This window comes from Bactrocera tryoni, chromosome 1, assembly GCF_016617805.1.
Source record: "Bactrocera tryoni isolate S06 chromosome 1, CSIRO_BtryS06_freeze2, whole genome shotgun sequence".
Classification (NCBI taxonomy): Eukaryota; Metazoa; Arthropoda; class Insecta; order Diptera; family Tephritidae; genus Bactrocera; species Bactrocera tryoni.
In genome coordinates this window covers 27,468,514-27,493,060 of record NC_052499.1, presented here as the reverse complement: position 1 = coordinate 27,493,060, position 24,547 = coordinate 27,468,514, and the positions used below count along the sequence as shown (strand labels likewise).

The 24,547-nt window shown below is 36.2% G+C and overlaps 3 protein-coding genes across 3 annotated transcripts in view; 1 reads left to right on the top strand and 2 right to left on the bottom strand.

Moving 5' to 3' along the window:
- Positions 1–1,469, top strand: part of LOC120766489 (ras-like protein family member 10B) — a gene marked incomplete at its 5' end in the record, with an annotated part of 138,530 nt that extends 137,061 nt beyond the window's left edge. The window contains one exon of the mRNA XM_040092040.1: positions 558–1,469. Coding sequence (XP_039947974.1) covers positions 558–675 — 118 coding nt within the window. The remainder of the gene's footprint in view (positions 1–557) is intronic.
- Positions 1,470–12,865: 11,396 nt separating this feature from the next.
- Positions 12,866–14,988, bottom strand: LOC120766797. The gene has a single exon (XM_040092498.1). The coding sequence runs from the start codon at positions 14,972–14,974 to the stop codon at positions 13,016–13,018; it is 1,959 nt and encodes a 652-aa protein (XP_039948432.1). The 5' UTR covers positions 14,975–14,988; the 3' UTR covers positions 12,866–13,015.
- A 1,641-nt stretch (positions 14,989–16,629) lies between these two features.
- LOC120771293 (eukaryotic translation initiation factor 2-alpha kinase) lies at positions 16,630–24,317 on the bottom strand. Its single transcript, XM_040099229.1, has 5 exons — positions 23,673–24,317; positions 20,313–21,018; positions 20,036–20,215; positions 18,963–19,976; positions 16,630–18,895 (listed from the first exon to the last, which is right to left on the bottom strand). Exons 1-5 carry the CDS (start codon positions 23,897–23,899, stop codon positions 17,405–17,407), a joined length of 3,618 nt encoding a protein of 1,205 aa, XP_039955163.1. The 5' UTR covers positions 23,900–24,317; the 3' UTR covers positions 16,630–17,404.
- Between the last annotated feature and the right edge of the window lie 230 nt (positions 24,318–24,547).

Here is a 24,547-nt window from a genome sequence, read left to right as displayed (position 1 = left end):
ATTTCCGTCTCAAAGTTGGATCTGTCATTATTATGTTTCGCAATCTTCATGCGACGAAAGTGTGTAATGGAACCCGACTGATTGTGACGCAGATATCGATTGCAAGGGGGCCGAATGCTTGATTCTACGAATTCCTTTGATTTCCAACGATTTGCCATTTCAGTTTAAACCTATTCAGTTTCCAGAGAAAATTGCATTTGCGGTGACAATCAATAGGACACAACGATAGTAGCTAGAACTGTATGGCATAAATCTAGAAATGCCATGTTTTTTATGAGTTGGAAAATCATTTTCTCCGTGCATTTACGCAGCGGAACAGGAAGCAAAAAATGTTGTTTATCAAGCTGCGTTACATTGAAAAAAATTTAGAAAAATCCCAAATAAATGATTTTCAACTCGATATAAATTCAACTTTATTTTCATTTCAAAACTGGGTTTCTGGGGTCAGCTAGCTTAGAAATAAAAATTAGCCACTTATTGGAAAAGTAAAACTTATAAAAATATTTTAAAATTAAAGCAATTTTAATTTAAATTTGTATATTTCGTACTCTTTCCAGATATAATTACAAAATTGGCGACGTATTCCGAGAACTGATGGGCTGTACCAGCTCCGGTGCCATTGTCAGCGAATTCACACAATCAACTAGGAATAAAGGACGTTGCACAATACTTTAGCGTTATCTGCTCAAACTCTTCAAAGAAGGCATATGAGTCGCGGTCAAGGGGTCCAAGCTACAGCTGTATACTTTCGAGCCCATCGCTAAATTTCCCACGAACAAAACGAAAGACTAACCAAATGCCGCCAATTTAGGTAGATATACTCACTTAGGTATGCACCATATGAAGGGGTGAAGTCACAAATTCACCTGTAAAAATCAAATTGTTGCAGCTGTTAGCTCCCTTAAGAGCGAATTAATGCTAGTTTATGTGGATTAAAATACGCAAATAGCCAAACAATTTAGAACATGTAATTTGTAAGTACTACGTATGTACATATATGTAGTGAATTAAGGCAATGCTAAAGTAGATACACTTCTAGAGAAAAAAATCGGGAAAACAATAATAAATTTAGCTTGGTATAGAAATTGTTATGCAAAGGCAAGTAATTTGAGATTTGAACTAACTATAAATGAATATAAGGTATTAGTATACCCGTTTTATTTCTCATTATCAGTATAATAAACCGAGAATAGAGTCTAAATTAGAAGCTATACGAATGTTCCCTTTTCAATTTGATTTCACTTAAAATTTTAATTAAATTTAAATTACTTGCCTTAACGGTACCCATAATAAATTAAGATATTTAATTTATTTTCTGATTTAATGTCATAAAGCCATTCGCTCTCAACTGTGCTCTCATGTAAAGTTGATCACATCGTGCTGAGCGAAGCAAGGTAAGAGATGGTGTGATTAAATTCGAGTTCTCAAAGAGAACTTAAGTATTTCTATATGTCTACATCTACATATATAATCTACATATATAAAAAGAAAGTATATGTATATTAAATATGTATCCAAGAAATTTTTTTAGAAATTCATGTACGGAATTTCTTTGACGCGAATGGTCCATTTTTTAGAGCAAAAAACCAATATTTTGAACCAACTGTTTTGCTAACAAAAAATTAAGCGATAAGGTATTTTAAAATACCGTTATATGGATTCGGAATTATATATTACTTTACCCTGTGTTAAGATCAACATTTACAACAAAGCTTGTTAACGGCTACATACTTACTGTAACATATAAATACTATTATTTTGACATTATAATTCTAAATTTATTCTAATTACATCTCAAAATTTTCGAGTACCGAAAATCTCCTACCCAAATCCAAATAGTCATGATTCTCTTTAGAATAACATGGGAAAATCTGTGACTTTGTCACTTCTGACCCGATATATTTTTGTTTTTTTTTTAGACGTGTGGTTTTCAGGGCAATACTTTTTTCGGAGTTGATATCTTTGAGAGCTTTGACTGGACTTGGACTCAGTTTGATTTCCTATTTCATAATGAACTGATTTAGTTCAGAGCAACGTGCCTAAATCATGTAAATTTATTACCAAAATAATGGTTCGGCTCGCGCGACACATTGCTCGTTGCATCCAATGTTCAATCGACTTAATCACCGAGGAGAGTCGGCAATTCAAGCAATCATGAATCGGTTTCGCAGCACATTTACGCTAGTGGGTAATCCTCAGGGTCCCCTTACAGTACGGACAGAAGACGCTATTGCTTCTTTGGACCGGATATAGAAGGATATTAGTTTGTGGGCTTTCAAAGTCCAGATGTAGTGAACTGCTTGACTATTTTTTGTCAGGTTATGTGAAGTCACTTGTCTACGCTGATAAGCCCGAGAATATTTAGCACGCTATTGTTGACATACAGCCCAATCGCCTTTCAGGTGGAATTATTTGAGCCAGTCACGTCGATCACTTGTCCTAAATCATTTTTAAAACTTAATAGCAAATCCCCATTTTTATAATAAAGTCAATTCTTGACTACAACATTAATTTATTTAATTTCATTTTAATACGTCTTGAAAACTACATGTCTAAAAGAACGCAATCCTACTCGCAAAAAACACTAGATAGTAATCAAAATGACAAGTAAAGCAACAACAAAGCGTTTTAAAGACGATAAACTAAATTAGAACCTGTGTCTTGTAAATCGTGCAAAATGCAGCTAGCTTTGCATCATCTTTCACTGTTCTCTTTCATCGTAAAAAGACCGAGGTAGGATAGAAGAGTAAGTAGAGGTAAAAAGTCCAGAAATGATTTATTTTTGCCTCGTATGTAACTCTCCAAGATTTGTTCTCGCAATTTTTATAGTCTAACACCAACAATAAAATGGACTATTCGTCAAATTTCCTACCAATCCTTCAAATCCTTTTAAATTTTTGACTGAATATGCGATGGAAAATCCAATTTGAAACCATCAATAACTTTAAAGTTAGTTTTTTAACATAATATTCAATATTAATTTTCCAAATTCCTCCATATCGAGTCCTTAAAACAATATTTTGGCTTGAACACATGAGAAGAAAAGAAGCAAATATTGAATTTTCCAAAACTTTGGATAACTAATGCTTCAGTATCTCGAACAACAAAATTTTTGTAAACCATAAACTTGCTAATTTTTTTGAACGGAGAGTTTATGACCACTATAAATACGCATTGGCTTTCTAATTTAGTTTTAGCGCACTTGAGCCGAAGAAATCTTGTTGCAGAATCATTTCTTCTGCCATTTACTAAGCTTTGGAAAGTGGCAAATCGAAGAAGCAAGAAAAAGAGAAACAAAATTTACTTGCACAAATCAAATTATAATGAGTTATCTGCGTAAGAGAGACAGTGTTGCAGCTAAACGTATTAAATTTCATGAACGACTTGCTAAAAACTATTATAAAGTGATAATTAGGATATATTTTACTTTGAGAGGAGTGCAATGGGAAGAGCATGTGGTTCCAAGCAACGTTTATTAAACGAATACTTTTACTTAATCCTGTTCTGAGAGCTTTTAAACTCAATTACAAAATCTACTCGATCTAATTGAATACCATTTTTAATTTTTCTTGGACTTTTTTCGTATTACTATGTAATTTAGATTTGTTTGTTTTTGACCTTTGAGTTAGTTTTTGAAGTAAAGTATTACTCATTAAACTATGCACATAATAACTGTCTAATATTAAACAGTATTTTTCCGTTGGCTATAGTGAAAAACTTTATCCCACCATATTTTACAATAAAAAATTTAAAAAAATACTTAAATAAAAAACTTAAAACATTATATAATGTTCATGAAAAGTGATCGTAGTGAGTATGTAAGTTTATATTGTGGGTCTGAAGAAAACTTAAACTGCTCGCACAATGGTCTAAGACGCTAAACCGATTACCAATAAATAAGAACTTGTAGGCATTTGCAACTGAAAATGCAAATAATTTCAGAAAAAATACTTTAAAGTTGTGATCTTTGCAAGAATTACCATAATTAAGTACTCGTGTGAATAGAGAATAAAAAGGAATACAAATAAATAGTAAAATAAAAATTAAATCTACACAACATGTAAGGAAGGTTTAAGTTCGGATGCAACCGAACATTTTATACTCTTGCAACATGCAAGAATCAAAGCCAGGGCGATACCTTAAGGAGAAAAACGTCAACCAGAAGAACTGACCGGCATATAATATATCTACGACAAAAGATTTGTTAGCAAAACGAAAATCATCATAAATATAATATATATCGATTTAAAAATCGCCCATTGCTCTATGAAAATCATATTCTAGGGATCAAAATAAGATACTTTGCCGAAGGAACCATACCTCTGAAACGAATTTTGATGTCCCCCAATTTGGGTCGAACTTTTGGGTAGGGGCAAATTTTGAAAAATCCCACTTTTGACCCATTTAGAGTGCTCCAATCGAGTCCAAATGTATGACCGACCCCCACTAACTTTGGACGGCCGATCCACCCATGCCAGTGGCACACCCTCTGGAACTCCCCTGGGGGTTCCCCATACAATCATTTCAAAAATCACCATTTTTGGTGATTTACATGAAAAAATCAGCTAAATTGCTATGTTTTTTCTTTATTTTTATTTATTTATTTATAATAATATCTATTTTCTATCGAGGGTAGTATCGACCCGATATTATCTATTTTTGCCAATACTACATACTATTAATATGCCACATACTAATAAAATGTTCTCTGTTCATTCGTGTTGTGGACGTGGCAGTGGTCCGATTGCGCCCATCTACGAACTCGTAATTTTTTTTTGGCCAAGGAATGCGCATACTAAGTTTCATCAAGATCTGCTTTTTTACTTAAGTTACAACTTGCACGTACGGACAGACAGACAGTCACCCGGATTTCAACTCCTCTCATCATCCTAATCATTTACTTATATACAACTCTATATATCTCTCTATATCTCTATATATCTCTCTCTCTCTTAGTTTTAGGTGATACGTACAACCGTTAGATGAACAAAACTATTATGCTCTGTTCCAACATGTTGCAAGAGTATAAAAATTAATAAATCACATTTACTAAGTACACATATGTTTGGATATGTTATGGAACCCCATATTTAGGTATGGTTTATGCATTTTAGACGCATAACGCAACACACATACAAAGAAAATTATCAGTTATAAAGGTAGATATGTATTTATTTGTAATTAGCGGTAAAAACGCTGAGACAAACGGCAAATTTAGTGAAGTAAAATGAACGCACAAATTATGTGTTATTATTGTTAAAATGAAAAATTAGCGAAAATATTTGAAGAATATTAACCCTTAGAAACACACATAAGCACTCATAAAAGCAAATAGAGGTTGAAAACTTCAAATAATTTTAGAATTCGAATATTGAAATAGTTTTTAGCACACAAATAATGAATTAACATACACACATAAATATACATAACTGTATGTAATATTGTTAAATTAACTAAAACAATAATACAATTAGGTTTTAACGAATTTCGACCCACTGTACATAGCACAATATAAACAATAACAGGCAAATAAAAAAACAACAGAAACATTTTACAGCGTTGCCGGTGCATTCAAATAAAAAAATAATAATAATCTTTGAATAAACCGTGAACCCTTGAAGGCATGATTTTAGACCCCAAGTACTTTCAGATAATTATTTTTTATATACTAGCATATAAACGAGTTAATAAATGTAAACAAATTAAGGCTGAATTTGTATATATGTATACACATATTAATTGAAAGGTATTAGTTATAAAAAAAACCAACAACAAAAAAACTTATAAAAGAGAAAGGTGAAATACTAAATTTAGACACATATTTAATGAGTTAAGTCGAAATTAAAAATCAAAGAAATGAAAATTAAAAAAAACATAAAATAAATAAATAAACAGGAAACTAAAAATATATAATAATAAAAATATTATACATCTTTACTATGAGATTATACTTATAATATTTAAGTATGATTAAAGCAAAAGTAAATCGTTATTTAATACAACAATATACGCATATGAGAAGTAGGTTATTTCTCAAATATTGGTACGCAGCAAGGTTCCGCCTAAAAAACGATTTACACACGTTTTATCATGTTTTATTAACACTAACTTCTAACTAAGATTTTGCCTTCTGTAAAATTCTATGACTTTTCTTATTCTATTAGCGTTACATCACAGAATAAAACGGACATGGATTAATGTTGTTAACTTCTATGGTCCTATTTCAACGTTTTCAAAATTATTTACAGCCTTCGTTTGTTAAATACGTTATTAAATTGTCTTCAATTCAGTCCCTAACCGTACTTGTAGAGATGGAGGAGGGCATCGCGTTTTCCTTTCAGTAAATAAAGCTGCAGCTCAAACTATCTTGGTCAGCGTTAAACTCGAAAGTTTAAAAAACTAAGTAGAAATCATTCGAAGTTCTATCGGACAAAAACACCAAGCACTCAATGGAACAGAAACAATTAGCCTCCCCCGTTATTTGGTAGATATTGTCAAAAAAACTCTAATAAACTCAATTTTATACAATTTACAATTTTTAGCTATCGATCTATGGACCAGCATGAAAGAAGTTTTATTAGAGTTATTAACAATATAGACCTAGACCTCAAGAAATTCCAAAGCGTAGCTAGTCTCCCATATCTGAGGCGTTTCACTCAAGAGGGAACCAAAGTGTTTGTGATTATAGACTTTAACCGATTTTTCCAAAATAACTTCTACTAAACCAAACACTAATATCATATGATATGTGATTTGATTATATAATATGTATTTATAAATTTGTGGATTGGTTTCTTTTTTGGTTTTTTTAACTTTAATATTTCATCAATATTTTGTAAGAAAGATTTAAGATGTATGGATGAGTTAAGCAATATTTAAATACTTATAGTTCTTTGAGATGAAGATGCTTCAGATAACCCAACATTTTCGATCTAACACAAGGTATTTAGTTTAGATTATATGGCTGATCCTTCAGAATGGTGGAGGAATAACACTTAAACTATGCATTCAATCCTTTGTGAAGCCAAATGAGGAACTCCTGTGGCTACCTATCATATCTATTGTTTCATGTCTATTTTTGCTATATCACCTGGATATCTAATTGTTTGAGACCCGTGAGTGTTTTGAACTTGTTCTGCAAAAGCGGGACATTCGAGGAGAAAGCGATAAGATCTCTCTATCTCAACTTTTTCAAAACAGCTGATCTTACTGCATTAATCCCGATGGGACAAAGTCCAGTTAAAATTCCTATAATCATTGAAAAGAGAATCTTGCTAATTGCGATGAGCTCAATTGACCTCTTCCGATTTATCCTAGGCCAGAAAGACCTTGCAGCTGGTGGTAGTTGACCAGTGCTAGCTGAGCTGCTCTGAGACCTAAGCAACTATGGGAAGCCAACGATGTAACCCAAACAATTAAAAGCTTTCTGATGTTCTTGTCCAAACTCATTCCGAACTAAAGAATTAAGCAAATTTCAATAGTTTAATCGCTAATGGTCTCAACTTTGTATACTTAATTAACTAATTTAGTATTTAATTGGCAGTAAATTGATATGAAGCTGTTGTTAACTCGGTTATAATCGCGTAAGCGGTGTCTACGCCAATTAAGAAGAGGAAAAAATTGATATGAAAGAAAAAATACAGAATTGTCATCTTTTTAGACAGCTAAATGGTTTTGCTAAAATGCTTTTGAAGACTAAACGCGATGAGTCTAAATTGTTTAAATTAATTGACTTATTTGAAAGTGGTACTAGAATAATATTTCCATCATAAATTTATCAAGTTCCGTTGAGCGCTTGATAGTGATATATGTAAAAGGTTTTGAAAAAAGAGGCAAATTATTATTTTATGAAAATGTATTTAATAGTTTTATGAAAAAAAGTTGGACAAAAAAATCGAAAGAAAATTAATTGTTCAAAAGTTTTCCATAATTTTGCAATTACAATATTAAATCTTATACTTTTGAATAGAAAATTTAGTTGAAAAATTTTTGTTGTTTAAAAAAATTAATTAATTAAATAACATAATTACGATCAAATGAAGTCTAATATTTTATAAGTTTGTAAATGCTGCGGACCTTACTCAGTGTTGTCTGATGAAAATATATAATACCTACTATATTGTATATAATATATAACGATGAAAATAAATATATACAAATAAAAGTATTAACTAATAAATATAAACAATGAATGCTAGGTGTCATGCTAAACGTGTTATTGTTATTGTTATATTGTAGACGTATTGCTAGATTATTGCGTTGTGTTCTTACAAATTGTATTATTTCAAAATATTTGAAAGATTCGTCAAAATGGCTGTTAATTTTGAAAACATTTGCTAACATGAACAGAGAGTAATGTAAAAACTAAATAAATATGTATAATAAATAAGACACATAGACATAAATAACAAAAATAAATTGAAGCTTAATATATGGCAAAAAGTATTGTTAAGTTTAGAACGGTTAAACCCAAAAGTGAAGGGTTAAGGTGTAAAAGTAAATCCGAAGTATTATGAAAAAAAATTAAAAAAAGATATTAAAAGTAAAAAATAAATGAAACCGTACAAGAAATGCCTAAAAATTGCAAGTGAAATATTTATAAATATATTGCGGAAATATTTAATAATGAATTGATTAAAAGATTTTAATAAAAAATATACACGCATAAAAGTGCTAAAGCTTATATAAAAGTATTTAAAAATAAATAAAAAATATTAATTAATTTTGCTTCAATCCGCTGGATTCATAATGTTGCTTCAAGTTTGTTAAACGCGCTTTTGCAAAAAACAAGAAATGATGATAAATATATACATATATATACATAGTATATATAATACAGTTATACATACATTAAAATACCGCAAATGAAATGTTGTAATACTTTTTACAACACAGTTTTGCTCAAAGCCAATCAACTTTGTATAAATTTATTAGCAAACAATGATTGCAAACGGAAGAACAAGAAAACAAAAAATAATTCGAAAGCTCACGTCTGATTTTCAATTACTTATAGCTTAAACGTTGCATTGTGATTGCGTGGCAGCACGCGAGTACGCACTCAATTTGCACAACCAATCATCGTACATACATACAGCATACAGTTGAGTTCGAAATTATAGAACTGTTTGGCAAAACTAGAAAAAACGTGAACTTTGGTTTCAACGAAGCTACAATACCCTTCATAAATTCAAAATATTCCTTACACGAACTTGACTTTTATCGGTTAGTTTGTGTGGCAACTATGAATATGCTAAATAATCTCTTCTTAGGCTATGATCCATGTCAAATTTCTTGAAGATATCTCGTTAAATGAAAAAACTTTCAAAATAAGCACTTCCGATCGTCCAGTTTGTATGGCAGCTATATTCTATAGTGATCCGATATCGGCGGTTCCGACAAATGAGCTGCTACTTGGGAAGAAAAAGACGTTTACAAATTTTTAAATCAATATCTCAAAAACTGAGAGACTTGTTCGCGTATATAGAGACATTCGGACATAGCTAAATCGCTTGGAAAACTTAATATACCCTATTGAAGGTATAAAAAAATTACTGTTTCACGTTATGACGCAAACTCGGGTGTATTGTGTTGGTGGATTGCCTGAAAATGGAGGCGAAGGACTGCCAGTCTACAGGCGGCGGCACTGAGGCCATCATTAGGTGCATTCTCACTTCCAAATTTGTTATAAATTAAACCTTATCCAGCAACTCAGTGGATTTTAACGGAGCTGAATGGTCTAACGTAACTTAGGGAAATTGTGTTGCTGAGTACCTCCGAGCTAGCCAACTCATCTTCCTTTTCGTTTCCTTCTATTCCTATATGACTGAAGAAATCCAAAAGTTGTCATAGATTATTGTGTAAGGCAGCGGTACTACAATCTCCGGACAAAATTTTCAGTTCAGATCAGACTATAGCATATAGCTGTCATATAAACTGAGCGATCAACATCAAGTTCTTGTAGGAAATCTTGTTTATATGCGAGATGCTTCATTGCAGCATTGAAAAGAGAGTTTCAGCATTTTTTGAGAAACTTCTACTTAATATTATGGAACGACTTTTCCTTTATAACTTCCTTTATGACAAAAAACTGCTTCACACTGAAGATAAGTCCGAAAGTGTTGAGAGAAAAACAGAGAGTTCGCTTAACGTCATCAAACTTGAACATGTTTCTGGAACAGTTAGGATAACCTCTAGTGGGTTTTATTATCAGTATAATTTTGCAGTGGTTCTTAATATTTGGAAAGCTACTGTATAAGGTATGTACATACATATATGAAAATTTAGGCAACAAAACCGACAATTGCGCAGCAATTAAAAGTATTTCACGCAAATGTAACCAAGCAGTAAATTACTTAAGCAATAGATACAAACCAAATAACATATATTTAAAAAATAAATAATAATTAAGTGATAAAAAAGTTCACAAGAATAGGTATTTCTAAACGAGTTTATACTTCATACACAAACAAAAAGCATAAGCCATAAGTAATAAATAATAAATAATAAATAGAGAACACGAAGTTCAAGCCAGTGTTACATAATCTTAAGTTGTAGGCTTCAAATGTTGATTAAGAAATTGCGATAAAAAATTACAAAACAAAACACTGACCATTATATAAAAGCTATTGTGAAGCAAAGTTAGTGAGGAATAATAAAAATGAAGTATTGCAAAACAAAAAAAACAAGTATTGTTTAATTGGATGAAATTTTATTAATATTTATGGAAAAGAGCAGAACGTTGAATACTTCGAAAAGTAAGGGTGTTTCACACGGAGAAAGTCTACCGCTTCCTCTGCAAACGCCCGCTTGTACCTGGATACTCTTATGGCACACACACTTTTCTCGCTCTGCGTGACAATTCATACTTTAATAACAAAGCGAAGGAAGCAAAGGGTATACCAGAATGAACGATTTGCTTTCAGTGTTAGGTAGATTACTTAGGTGCTGGCTCAGAACGCACCTAAGCGTTTAAGAGTTCCATTGCGTTACCACTGGGTCTCAAGACTCACTCTTACTCTATTCGCTCTGATGAATTTTATTAGCGTGAAAAGTTTTATCTGAGCATCCGAGATGTCCGCAAGTAACCCTCGACGGATAGTTATCATCTCTGCTTCACAGTTACCCGGAATATCACTATGTCCTGGAATTCATGGCAGGTTTATCATGAAATAGGTTGTAGATTCTTCAAGAGATCAAGACATTCTTTCACTAACTTAGACGAAGCCCAAAGAGACTTTAGTTATCTCAATGTCGCTTTGCATTCATTGTTCTTAGCCACACTCCTTGTCAGAAAAAGAAGGCATTCTTTAATTGCTGTGATCTCCGCTTTGATTACACTACTGTGATCTGGTAGCCGTGAGACGATTTTGGTATCTAGTTTAGCATAGAAGACACCACATCCTCTCGGTTATCTATCGCTCAATGTACTTTGTATGTTCTTCACAGCCTAATGAATAATCCATTAGCAGGCCTGAGGACTCTGCACTAGATACCATCCGAGTTTGGTTTGGCTTCTGAAAGAAAAAGAAAAAGATTTCCAGGAATTTCTTTTTGCTTTACTTACTTCATTTTTATTCGAGCTTAAGAGGTTATAAAAGTTATATCCCTTCTCTTCTCGTTGGGATAGTTTAGCTAAATTAAATTGCTTCCTTCAATCTTTTTGTGCTTAAGTACTTCAGACTACCATGGGGCAAATTCTTCCCCCACTAGTGTTATTGAATAAGGCCCTTATAATGTTTCTCGGCAATAGTTTGTGAATTGTTTAACGAGGTTGTCCAAGTACTCTGGTTGGAATGGCGGAATCATAGGAATACGTTTGTTCAGCATTTGCATGTGCAACTGCCAGTTCGTTTTCCCGTTCCAAGTCTTTAGTCAGCTGCAGTGATACTTATTCTTCTTCTTCTTCATACGACATAAAGCATGACACTAGCCGGCTGTTTGTTACAACCCGTCTGAGAGCTTAGTGGTGTGGTGTCATGATTACTATAGCTTTGCAAGATGAAAACATTAAGTTTTTTATTAGGCAATATAAATTATAACTTTGCATGATTGTCTTACCTGCGTCTTCTTAAGAGTCGCTCGCTCTCAATGTATAATTTAGAGAGTCTGTCTGTAAGCTTAGAACCGGAGGAACACTCGCATTGCTCAGTATTTTTCTCATCGCCCGGGGACACCATTGGATCTTCCTCGACTTGGCGATCCATTTCTGATGGCATGTGGTGTACTGCATCTGCGTTCTTCACCTTTGTGAACCCATAGTTAATCTCTCCTCCAATTATGTTTCGTTTCATCTCCACACTAGATTCCACTGAGGGGTCTTCAATGTTTCTCTCCTTGGCAAAGCGTAAAAAGATGAGAATTACCCATCATTTTGTCGCACCTTGCTACGATTCGCTTCGATGAGAACGTACTCATTCAAAGGCATAAATTGAGCTTTACTGCCAAAAGAAACCGCAAAGCGAAGCAAAAGTTCTAAGAGAGCCTGGTGTGAAAATCGATTATTTGATAGCTGTCTGTAGCTATTGTAACGGTGCTTTTAGATAGATGTAGTTATGTACTATATTTACTTATTCTGAAATCTGATACCGTTGAAATCACCGGACACGATTCTGATAATATGCATTTCGTAGATTATAGAACCGATAAGCAGTTGCTGCACTGGATACTAAAGTAAACCTTTCAGCCGATCAACTATGCATTACCCATACAGTCCAATAAAGCAGTAATTGACTATGTCACGGTGCCTATAACTATACCTTATTTCAGAACTTTTAAAAGTGATTCAAAGTTAGAAGTCATCAGAAAACATATTTTAGTTTCACTTGTTGTGCTTCTCTCCAAAACAAAAAAAAAAAAAAACAAAGGGTTTAAGTGAATTGTTCTACACAAATTTTATTTACATGATATTTTAGCTAAATATGCTATATACTCGTAAATGTATTGGAATACATATATATAACAAAAAAGGCTATAACATTTAACAACTATTAACACTATTAACAACTATTAACCTCACTCAATCACAGTGATTGATCATACACTTGACCAGCGGGTTCATGGGCAGTTCAGCGTCACACTCAAAAGCCGCCTCGAACTGTGGCATATTCATGAAGCTTCTATTGATCAGTAGGCTAAACCAGTCGTCATTACGTCCACAATGCAACTGCGCAACGGCATAGAACATAATGCGTTTCGAAGTCAATTGGAAATGTTCCAGCACGAAATCCTCAGCGAATGCGAAAGATTCGCCCTCTAGCCAGAAGTCATAATCTCTTAAAGACTCGACAAAAGCACGATAAAACCGAAAAAGCTCGGCAACTTGGGATTCGCCCAGCATTTGATAAATCGGCGCAACTTCGTAATTCAACAGTGACTGTCGTTCCAAGCAATACACGGCCGTGTAGTAGCCATCTGAATTGTACAGCAAATCCGATTTATGCCACAAATCAAAACCCAGTGTGGCGAAATAATGGAATAACGGACGTTGTAATGACAAAATAGTAAAATGCAGAAAATTGCGCAAGAAATATAGGGGATGATTGTAGTCTTCAGGGTCAATAAAGGCGGTGAAAAATGTGTTTCTCAGCTGGCGACGACGCAAAGTCACCAAATTGCCATAAAAGTTGCCTTCCTCGAATTTGTCTGCCGCATAGATTTCCGTTAGATTAGCGGGATCTAAGTAAGTTTTAGCATATGTGGCAAGGAGGCGCGGCAAATTGAAATCACTACGTTGTAGCTTCGTATATAAAAAGCGATCCCACTGTTCCCCCAAGAGCACAGTGCGTCGTTGCTCTTGAAAGCGTGTAGTGTGATAAAGATACGTGGCCAACGCGACTTTACGACTAAAATGCGCATTGAACACATCCCAATTCCAATACTCGGAGAGCAGCAGCGCTTCGAACTCTTCCGTGAGCAGAAAGCAATCTTCGTAACGTAGCGTCACGTAGGCCTGCCAAAGAACAAAGTTAAAGAGTACGCTTGGGTGTGTCGAACGTATGAGCGCAGCGATATTCTCTAGGCGCTCCTCATCGGTAATTATTTCACGTGCGGCCCACACATCTTTCTCGCTGAAGCGCAAACTTCTATAATAATATTTAAAGTATTCCATGTAGCTAAACGAGTTTAACGTTGAATCGTCGTAACTGCTATTACGCCCGCCTTGATCACCGTCTAACTCGGCATCAAATGGTAATTCACCGATGAGCACACGACAAAATGCGCGCAACTCGCTGGCGATCACCTGTGCCGCCTGCTCGTCGCCATTGTCTCGAAAAGTCAACAACTGCGCTTGCCAATCCGCCAAAGTTTCGCAGCGTACATCTTGACGCGCTCTAACCGGCGTCACAAAGACCGTAGCCTCTGCAAAGAAAATGCGCACGAAACTCGTAACGCCATGCGCCGCCAACTCTGCGGCCAACTGTAACCAATCTAAGTAGGCGTGTTGTGCCAGTAAATTGTCCCATTCATGACGCAGCAACGGCCACTCCCTATAGAGCCGCGCATTCTCCGCGAGGAAGGGTATTTCGCGTAACATGCGGCGCCATTGAGAAAGCGGACCGCGACCATACAACTTATTCTTCTGTTCGCGTTTCTTACAGGAAACATAGAGCGCTGCGAGCAGCCGACCCGGCGGAGTGCGGAAGTTGGCTTTATTACGCTCAAAAAAATGCATACGGTCTTCGTAATTGTATAAATAGGGAGGCACTGTCATCGGCTTATCGGCCATATCCACACTCAGCTGCAGCTCGTCGCTCAGCGCTTCGTTGTAGTAGCCGCAAGCGTGCGCAAAGAAATCTTCACACGGATCTGCGTCCTCGTCGAGTATGTTAAACATGTGAGTGAGCTGTTCGCGATAAAGACGCGAGACTGCGTGTCCCGTGCGCACTTTCGCTTCGGTCGTGTGACATTGGCCGCCTTGTTGGACTAAAAATAGACACAGTAGAATGAGAAACCGACGCGGGCGCGTTTCATTCATCTTTCGATGATATCGCGTTGCTTTCGCAAGTCGAACTGATTTTCGCAAATATGCAAAAAGTCTAATATTTGTCTAATCGCGAAATTCTTTAACGTGTTGTTATTGTTATTTTGCTTTGCTATATATTTAAATTTTTTTTAATTAAAAAGTGATAAGAATAATTTGTAAATAAATGCAATGATAATGAATCACCCTGAAAATATGAAAAAAATATATATACATACATATATATATGGCACGGAGCACAATCACTGCACTTGACCTTAAATAACGCGAAGCTCAGTGTCGCCAAGACCCTCTCTCTATCTTTGGCGCTCACTTATAAGAAAAAAAAATAAAAAAAACGGGAGCATATATGTATATTTTATATTTTTTTGCACTCTCATAATTATTGATAAGGTGCTGTGAACTCAATATTTTATTAATTTAAGATTAACCTTTTGATCTCAGCAGCAACTACGAAGCTTGATTCCCTCGCAAAAGTATCAATAAATCTATACAAAAAAGGGCGGTGCGATAAATACATAGGTACTCATTCATAGCTTACAAAAGAAATACGAAAATTTTGGAAAAGCAGCGATGACTTACTCAGCATACTTTAATGCTTCTTTTACCTCGATACACTTGACCCAACTTGAAGTAGCAGGTCGGCAAATTAAGTTGCGACGTCCTTCTCATTTTACTTAAAATTCTCGGGCGAATAATCGCCTTTTTCCGCAATTCGGCGTCGATTCGATGCAACATTTCGGTATAGTAAAGCCCTTTGGACATTTTCCCTGCTGCAGGTTAACAATGTAAAGTAAGCATTGTGATTTCGAGAAAACAATGACTATCTTATAGGACAATCTTCGTCTTCTTCAAATCAACATCCCGGCGTCTCCGATTTGTATCAGTAATTCTATGGTTCGTCGGCGGCAAGCAAACGGAAACTCCTTCAGATTGCGTGAACAGCAACAAGCACTGCTGTGAAGGGGTCTCATCATTCGAGATCGTGGAATTTTGGCGAGTTAGCAATTTGCAGAGTACTTGGACGTGCGACCTCATCGACCTCATCAAAGCGATGAACGACAACGATGAATGCCGGATCTACGAAACCGGAACGGACCCGGATTTTTATCTGGCATGAACTGCCAAGTCGGCAACATACCTCCAACAACAACAACAACAAAAACAATCATAGACCACAACAACATCAACAACTCAACAGTAACCGCATGGAGCATATATGCGCTCTTAAACTTCTCTGCACGATTTCCTTCCAAAAACGGGAATCGTATCACGGGCCGAAATTGTTTTTAAACATATTTTAAAAACCGGCAGACCTGTGCGTTTCCACACGAGGTAAACACAAAATCAAGAGTCCAATTCGGCTCATAAGACTTTGCTTTTAAATTTATTTTCGTAACCCCGAACATTTTACAGCCTTAAAGAATTCACTTGAACAAGCGGAACGGAGCCGATTTTTATCCACCCGAAGACTGTTAACTCGACAGCATTCCTCAATTCTTTATTAGAAACTGACGATGTAAGAACACAGAATTCGTTGGCATGCCACAATTCCTTTGGGTTTTGAATTTTCAAGGTTGGCTTCAATTCATGTAACGGATCGTTCCATCCTGACGAAAATACAGAGTTCTTAAGTGCAAACAGCGATGTTACTTATTTAACTATTTTTATTATCGTTTTTTTTTAATATATAGGGTAGTCAAAATACTACTAATTACATAGGTATGTATGTGTGTATGTATGCTATGTCCTTAAATTAATGTTCCACCTGAAAAGGCGGAAGTCAAAAGCATTTAAAAAAGAATGTGAGTAGATGAATGAAACACGAAAATAAATAAATATAATTACTTTCGTGGATATTTTGAAGCTTTTTAAAATGAAATAGTATGGAGCTTATTCAAATGAAATATTGAAGACACGTCAATCATGGGATTAGTAATACTAGCCGTATTTACTTGTGGATAGATTTATTGCCTAGCGTTATCTTGCATACTCAACGTTTCAGCTTATAAATGTAAAATTTGATGGCGCACGTTTTAAAGGACAAAAAAAAGAAATTACCAAACTAACTACACATTCAAATAGCACGAGTGCATGTATAGTCGGCAGACATGCACGAAAATCCACGAGACTAAGTCGGTTTACATTTTCAAATCATTTACCAATTAAAAAACAATTTGCACACACACCTACATATGTACATATGTGTGTATATTGTAAAAAAATAGTATCTAAGTCTTTTTTAAGAGCAACTGGATACCGTAAGTTAGCTTAAAGCTTCAATTTCAATACGATTAATGGTGAGCTTTGCAAACCCTTCAGTATATTACGCAATATAACTAAACGTTTATTGCTTAAATTAACTTAGCAATTAACAAACTACACGGACATCAAGTTATCTGCATGTGTATATGTAAGACGTTTTCACGCTTCACTGCTGCTGAGTGTCCGACTGCGACTGTAGCGTCGTGCCGCCGCCGCCACCATTGCCATCGGATCGCCGTCAGCCGCAGTGAAGTCTGGCCATTTAAGTATATCGAGTAACTTGAGTTTCAACTCTGTGGTCGCCGGACGCTCGGCGGGTTGTTTGGACAGCATCAACTGGAGTAGTTCGTGTTCGTTGGGGTAATTATGTGGAAACTCCTGTGGGTAGTTGCCATCTCGGAGCTGGCGCAACGTTTTAATGCGCTCCATTTCGGTGCCGAAGAATACGAGCAACTCGAAGAAGATCAAACCCAACGAGTAAATGTCCACCTTGAAGTCGTAGTGTTGGCCACGCAGCTGTTCGGGTGACATATACAAATGCGTGCCGACTTGTTGTGTGTGGCGTGCGCACGATGGCAGACCGGTGGTGTCGCCACACTTTGTCACCATATTCGGTATCTCGGACATATCGGTGACGAGTCCAAAATCACCGATTTTTATTTGACCATCTTGTGAGAAGAATATATTACTGGGCTTGAGATCGCGATGTATGAGCCCCTTTAAATGCACATAGTCCACCGCATCGACTATTTGGTGGAAAATGCTGGCGATATGACTCTGCCGTGACTCACAGCGATTTTCGCGCAGCCAATCGCGTAGACTCTCCTTTCGGCACAACTGCATTTGTATGTACAGATAGACCTTGTTTTGCTGCGGCTTCTGTGTGGCTTGCAACAATGCCGAGGCCGGCAGCAGTGCTTTGCTGTTATTGCTATTCTCAATATTTGTGGCAAATTTGCCCAGTTCTAGGGAGGCGGGGCGTGGTTTGCTTTTAGTGTTTGTTGTGTAGTTGTTGTCGTTTAATGAACGTTCCAAATCCTTTGAAGTCCACACGTCACCATTCGTTTGGCCAGCACAACCGCTATCTTCGTTGGTTTCGTCACCGTTCGCCGAACGCACAAACTCAATTTGAAAGGAGTCGGAGAGTTGTGAATAATCCATATTCTTGCCGTTCTTCGGCAAACTCATATCAAATGAATTGGAATGAATGTCAATGGAAATGGAATTTGTATGCAACTTCTTGCCATTCACTTGCTTGTCCTTTTTAGTGCTATTCGTTTTGCTTTCTTCCTCGCTGTCACTATCGCTCTCATCATCGATTTCATCGCTACATTTCATTGCCAGCGACTGCGACTCTGAGCGAAATATAATGCAAGAATCGTCGTCTTCATCTTCTTCAATGCAATTGTCATGCTCGTGTTCGGAACCACAGTCCGTATTATTCAGGCTAGACATCCAAGAGAGCAATTGACGTTTTCGCTCGACCTGCAATTGACGTCGCGGCGGCTGCTGTGGCAGTGATGCATTTTCGAAGGAAGGCAGTGTTGTGCCGTCGGGCGTCTCAATTTGTATGGACATGGACATCTCGTGTGCCAACCACTTGCTATCCTCTTCTTCCTGCCAGCCAGGCGGTGGGGTTTCAACCCAAGCCTATGAAGCAAAAATTCGATTTAAGCAACTAACAATCAGGTAAAAACTATTGCACGAAGAAACTAACCTGAAAGTAGCGTACAATATTCTGATGCTCGCAATTGGCCAAAGTCTTCACCTCGCGCATGACGCGTTCGCGCGATTCCTTCTTATTTGGCAAAGTTATACGCTTCACCGCGTATTTGCAGTCATCCAATTTGTTTTTCGCTTCAAAAACAACACCGAAACCGCCGCGTCCCAGACAGCGCATCAAATCGAAATCACCCTGGAAGCGCGAACTGAAGTGTTCACCCGAACAAGAGGTAGACTCTGAAAGTGTACGATGCACATTGGCGGAAGCGTTCGCAGTGCCATTAACGCAAACGTTTGTGGGACCCAAAAGTGCAACTGTGGACTGTTCGGTCGCCTCATAAGCGGTGGGCACTGGCACATGACGTTCAATTACCAAAACTTCTTGACGCTGTCGTTGTCCCAAGAATAGATTCACTAGAACTGCAGTAGTCAAAGCGATTACAACAACTTCCTTCCACCAAAACCATAGTGACAGTATGACAACCTTTACGGGTGCATCCATGTCGTCAAGACTAAAACCCAAATCGACTCTACCGGAATGATTGGTGTTATTCACAGCATTTCCATTATCATCACCATCCATCACATCCTCTAGATCTACATCACCTTCTTCATCTTCTTCTGCCTCGTCTTCCTCTTCCTCATCGGTTATGCAGCGCACATTTTCGTTGCGATTCATGTCCTCACGGGAATATAAATAAAAACCATTGCCATTCACAAACTCTGAGGCATTAAGTACAGATTGTGCTGAGAGCGCAAATCGTTCTTCATCATAGGGTACCAACTCATTGCCTTGTATAGCTTCATTTGTATTCGGCAGTATGGTAACGGCATTTGATGACTCCAACGGCTTGCCATCTGTTAGCGCCTTTTCATTCTTTATTACTGCCAAAGAATTACTACTAGCTGGTATGGGCCGCCAAGGTATTACTGGCATCGGGGAGTCGGTTGTTAGGTGTCTGTATAAATTTGACTGATCGTCGATCTCTCGGCGCAAAGTGACCGATTCCTGTGTTAAAAAAGATATTACAAGTACGTGTCTAAAATATGAAATAGAATGTCAAATACCTGTATATATAATTGCTTATCATACATGCCGAGATAAATCGAGGGACTCATCGATTGTATGGGCGGATCGAATATATTATCCGCATGGTCCCATATCCACTGAGCGGAGCTAAACAAATCGATCGTTTCTAGCTCATCATCTGCGCCAATTTTCCAACCGCTCACAATGGGATGATCAAACTATGTATAGTTTCAAATAATGATTTTATTAATATTACCATATAACCGAAGTTGCGTTTTTGTTTTTTTTTTTTTACTGATTTCCTAAATAGCTTACCTTGTATTTCCACAGCATTGCATTCGGATCTGTTTTGCTGAACGCACAAATTACACCCTCCGGCACCACCACCTTTATATCCAAATCCAACATGGCGATATCCATGTCGCTGTATGGACGATCGTGGCATTCAGCCGGTCTAATCATATTCAACTCGTGTTGACCCACACTGAAATTCCAACGTTCGACACCGGTCCGCGATTCCACAGCGCGTACAGTTTGTGTCTGTCGACGCACAACAATCACATCATCAATGAGGGGGTTGTGTTCCATTTGCGTTTCATCGCCGCTAATTGTATTACCATTTTTATCGTCGCTAGTTGCAGGCTCTCTTGCGTCTGTCGAATTAATGCAGCCATTCATGGAACACTCGTATAACAGTTGGCCTGTGCGTACGGATACACCATATGTGCGTGTCTCCTTGCCACCCGAAATGACCAGATCATCGGAGAATTTCGCCGAGGAGCTAAGCAAATTTTCGGTGGTTATCGGTATGGGATCAATGGAATCACCATCGAATTTATAAATGCCCCCACTCAAGGAAGGTATCATACGCACGAATTGTCCATTATTTGTCAATTCAAGACGATGTATGCTAGACGATATGAGCGGTCCGGGACCGGTTGGCACGCTCCAACGTAATTTACCGCCTTTGCTGACGTCAAGTGCAGACAAACGGCCGTCTAGCGTTGTTATATACAGCAGTCTGTAATGAGAGAGTGTATTTACATACATATGTACATATATTTATCAGAAAAGATTAAATAATCTCAAAGTGTAAACACAATGGCTACGACAGACTGCAAACTACATCTGTCAAATATTAAAATACACACGTTCTTATGGGCAGTGTTATTTTGACAGCTGCACGACTACACGACTGCAGGCCGACAGTTGTCGTTCTCGCTAACTTCAATTTGCTCCTATTTTTGCCAACGACAGTAGGACGACAGTAGAATGGAAGATAGAAAGAGGAGGTAGAGTGGTGATGCCACTAATATGTAAAATGTAAAATTATTCACAGCTCTAACAAACTTGATGTTATTTTACAAATAAAAGCATAAAATAGCTATATTATAGCTCTATTATATCATTTGTAATAACAAGTGATAATTTAAAGCAAAAATATTTACCTATTTACTTATTTTTTGCATACAAAATTTCACTTTGAACAAAATATTAAAATTCATTGAAGTGAAAGGTATTAGTATGGCCACAACGAAATTGTGTACATGCAAAATGGACAACTGCGTTGTTTTCTGTACATGCCGGCCATTGTGTTGTTGTTGCTTCTCAAAATGTACATGTAGTAAGATGAATAACGACGTTTTCAGTTCACTGTCGTGCCGCTGCAGTCTGTCGTAGCCATTGTGTTTACACTTTCATATGAAACTCTGATATTTGCCACTTGTTGTTATTCATCACAAAACGAAGTAGAGGAGGAAAAGAAAAACAAAAAACAAAAGCATAAACACATTTATACACAAATGTACATATGTATGTATGTACGTATGAAAATTTTTATTTATACAATTTTTTCGTCTTTACACCTCCACATTTGATTTTTACACTCATTCTGTTGTTTGTTCAATTACGCTAATCGGTTCCGCACAAAATAACGCATTATAAGTAGGTATGATAATGGTCCGATATTGGCGGTTCAGACAAATGAGTAGTAGTAGTTCCCACAACATTTGGGTCCAAGTAACCAGAACTGACCCGGATTATTATACGACCAAGCAGTGTCAACATGGCACCATTCCTCGAAATTACTTCAGGAATGTTTTTCTGCCGTTATGATAAATAAATGATGGTAAAAAAATATGCAAAAATTCGGGACCAATATCTCAAAAACTAGTTTTACATATTAAAACAAAATGCAAAAATTTTCCTGATACTCGCTTTGTTGTTTGAATTCTTATAGTTATTATTACGGCAACAATAATCGTGCATTTTCAGCACGTTACGTTTGGTAAATGCAATTAGTTAGTGCATGAGTCATAGGGGCAATTTAGTTTGCAAATAGTAAAAAATTAGAGATATTTTTAACATATTTTAAATATTTCAACACTTTTTTGTAATTATTGCATGAAAGCTATTGATATCAAGATTTTTTTTTAAAGGGCTGCGTATTTCAAGGCCACCGCTTTGGTCTGCATGTCCCAACTGCCCATATATTAATTTTCCCAAAAAAATAATTTTATTATGCTTTAACATGGTATCTTCCAGGGATCTGAAATTGCATCAGCAACATCTGTATCAATATTTTTACTTGCTCTGGTTTTGTATGCATGTAATTAATGTACGAGTATAAACATTTATGACTCATCTTCGTAGATATCGCACACTTTTCCAACAAAAGCGCGCCAAAAACCTGCGCCTTTTTCTGTTTGCTCAAACCACTGCCGGCAAAAGTTTGAGCGCATGAGTTTACATTGCTGATTTATTTGTATGTATAAACAGTAGCTTTGCTCTCCATTTCGAAGGTTATTTCGTAAATAAACCTTCGAATTGCAAAAGACCACATCATCTTCAAACATTTCTTTTTTTTTGGGTAAAAGAGCGCAGACGCCAGTTTCAACATTAAGAAGGTGCCCGTTCTACCATTACAACAAACGTATGTTTGTTGGTAAGGTGTAGGCTGGGCATCTGTTTTATTTAAATTCAGCCAGCCTTCAAAAATTATGTTACCAAATGAGAATATACGTGTGTAAATTAAAAAATTATGCAAAGTACTAAAGAGAAGCTAAGTCAATTCAATGTGGGCAATATAATTTCCCCAATAGCGCTCTCGTGCTAACTGGCCCATACTAAAGTTGCTGGTGAAATTATGTTTTCATACGCAAATATAGTGTGTGTTGATAAATTTGTTTGCATAATATACTTTCCATTAAGCTTACTTGGATTAACTCACATAGCAATATTTTTTTAATTTTAAAATTTTTATAAATTAAAAACTTTTTACATACGTCAAGTTACTTTCTTTAGTTCATTTTTTATTAAATTGATTATTTAGTATTAATTGGAGAAAACGAACCAAACAAATTCATTGGAAAAAGTTTAATATAATAACAAAATAATTTAAAACACTTTACCACTATATCTTGTATTTTTAATTTTGATTGTTAAACGTGTAATTTGTTATATAAATTGCAAACTTCAATAGACCGCAGTTATCAGAATTTTCTCTATCCAAAACGATAAAATCACCATATAAATTCTGCGTATTTACTTGAGTGTACATAGATATTTCTAGAGCATTTTAGAAATATCTGTACGAATGCTCTAATGTGATATTGCAATTTATAAAGCATAACCTTTTGCGGTAAATTGTTATATGAAAGAAATATGTAGGCTTACCTGCGTCCTATAGTGTGATCTGTATTATCATCGTCACAGTACGGAATAGCGACGGCGCGGCGATTTAGTTGCAAGGTCTGTTCATTTATCGGTACTGGATTCTCAGCTCCAACACTTCCTATAATATTTGTCATTGTGGCAGCAGCAACAATTGAGGTGATCATCGTAAGTTGAAGTAATGATTTGCGGCACTTCCTGACGACATCGAGGTCTCTTTGAATGCCCATATTATATGATACAACGCCGCAATGGACACCACCGATAATTTAAGCGGCGACTGTGGTCAGCGCGTATAGCAAGTACAAAAAAAAACGAAAAATATAAAATTTCACACGCACGATTTTATGTTGCAGAAGCGAAGCGTGTACGGAGCACAATGGAAATGGTTAGGTGAACAGAGAAACGTATGATGATAATTAGGGATAGGCGAAGGAGCAACGTGTGAAGCACCCAACAACAATGGTGCTCTTTTCCACATCACTTAAGTTTTACGTTTGTCAACTTATGTAAACTACGGATTGCACAGCCTCCTTTTTTATGTTATTATTTTGGACTATTTTATATGTAAATTAAAAGTAGGAAAAAACAAAATACTATAATATGATCGAAACAGTGAAAACCACCAAAAACAACCGATTCAACGACGAAGTTTTGCAATGACAACTGTGAATAAACTGTCAATGTTATCAGGTGGCATAAATTTCCTAGTATTTGCATAACGATGAGGAAGTGTTCCGAAACCGGTAATTTTAAATGGCTTTATTTTTATTTAATGTAACAAAAAATATTTTACTAAGAAGCAAATTATGATATTATATTATGTACCGAGTAATTGGCTTTGATGTAATTATTAGCTAGAAACTATACTATAAATT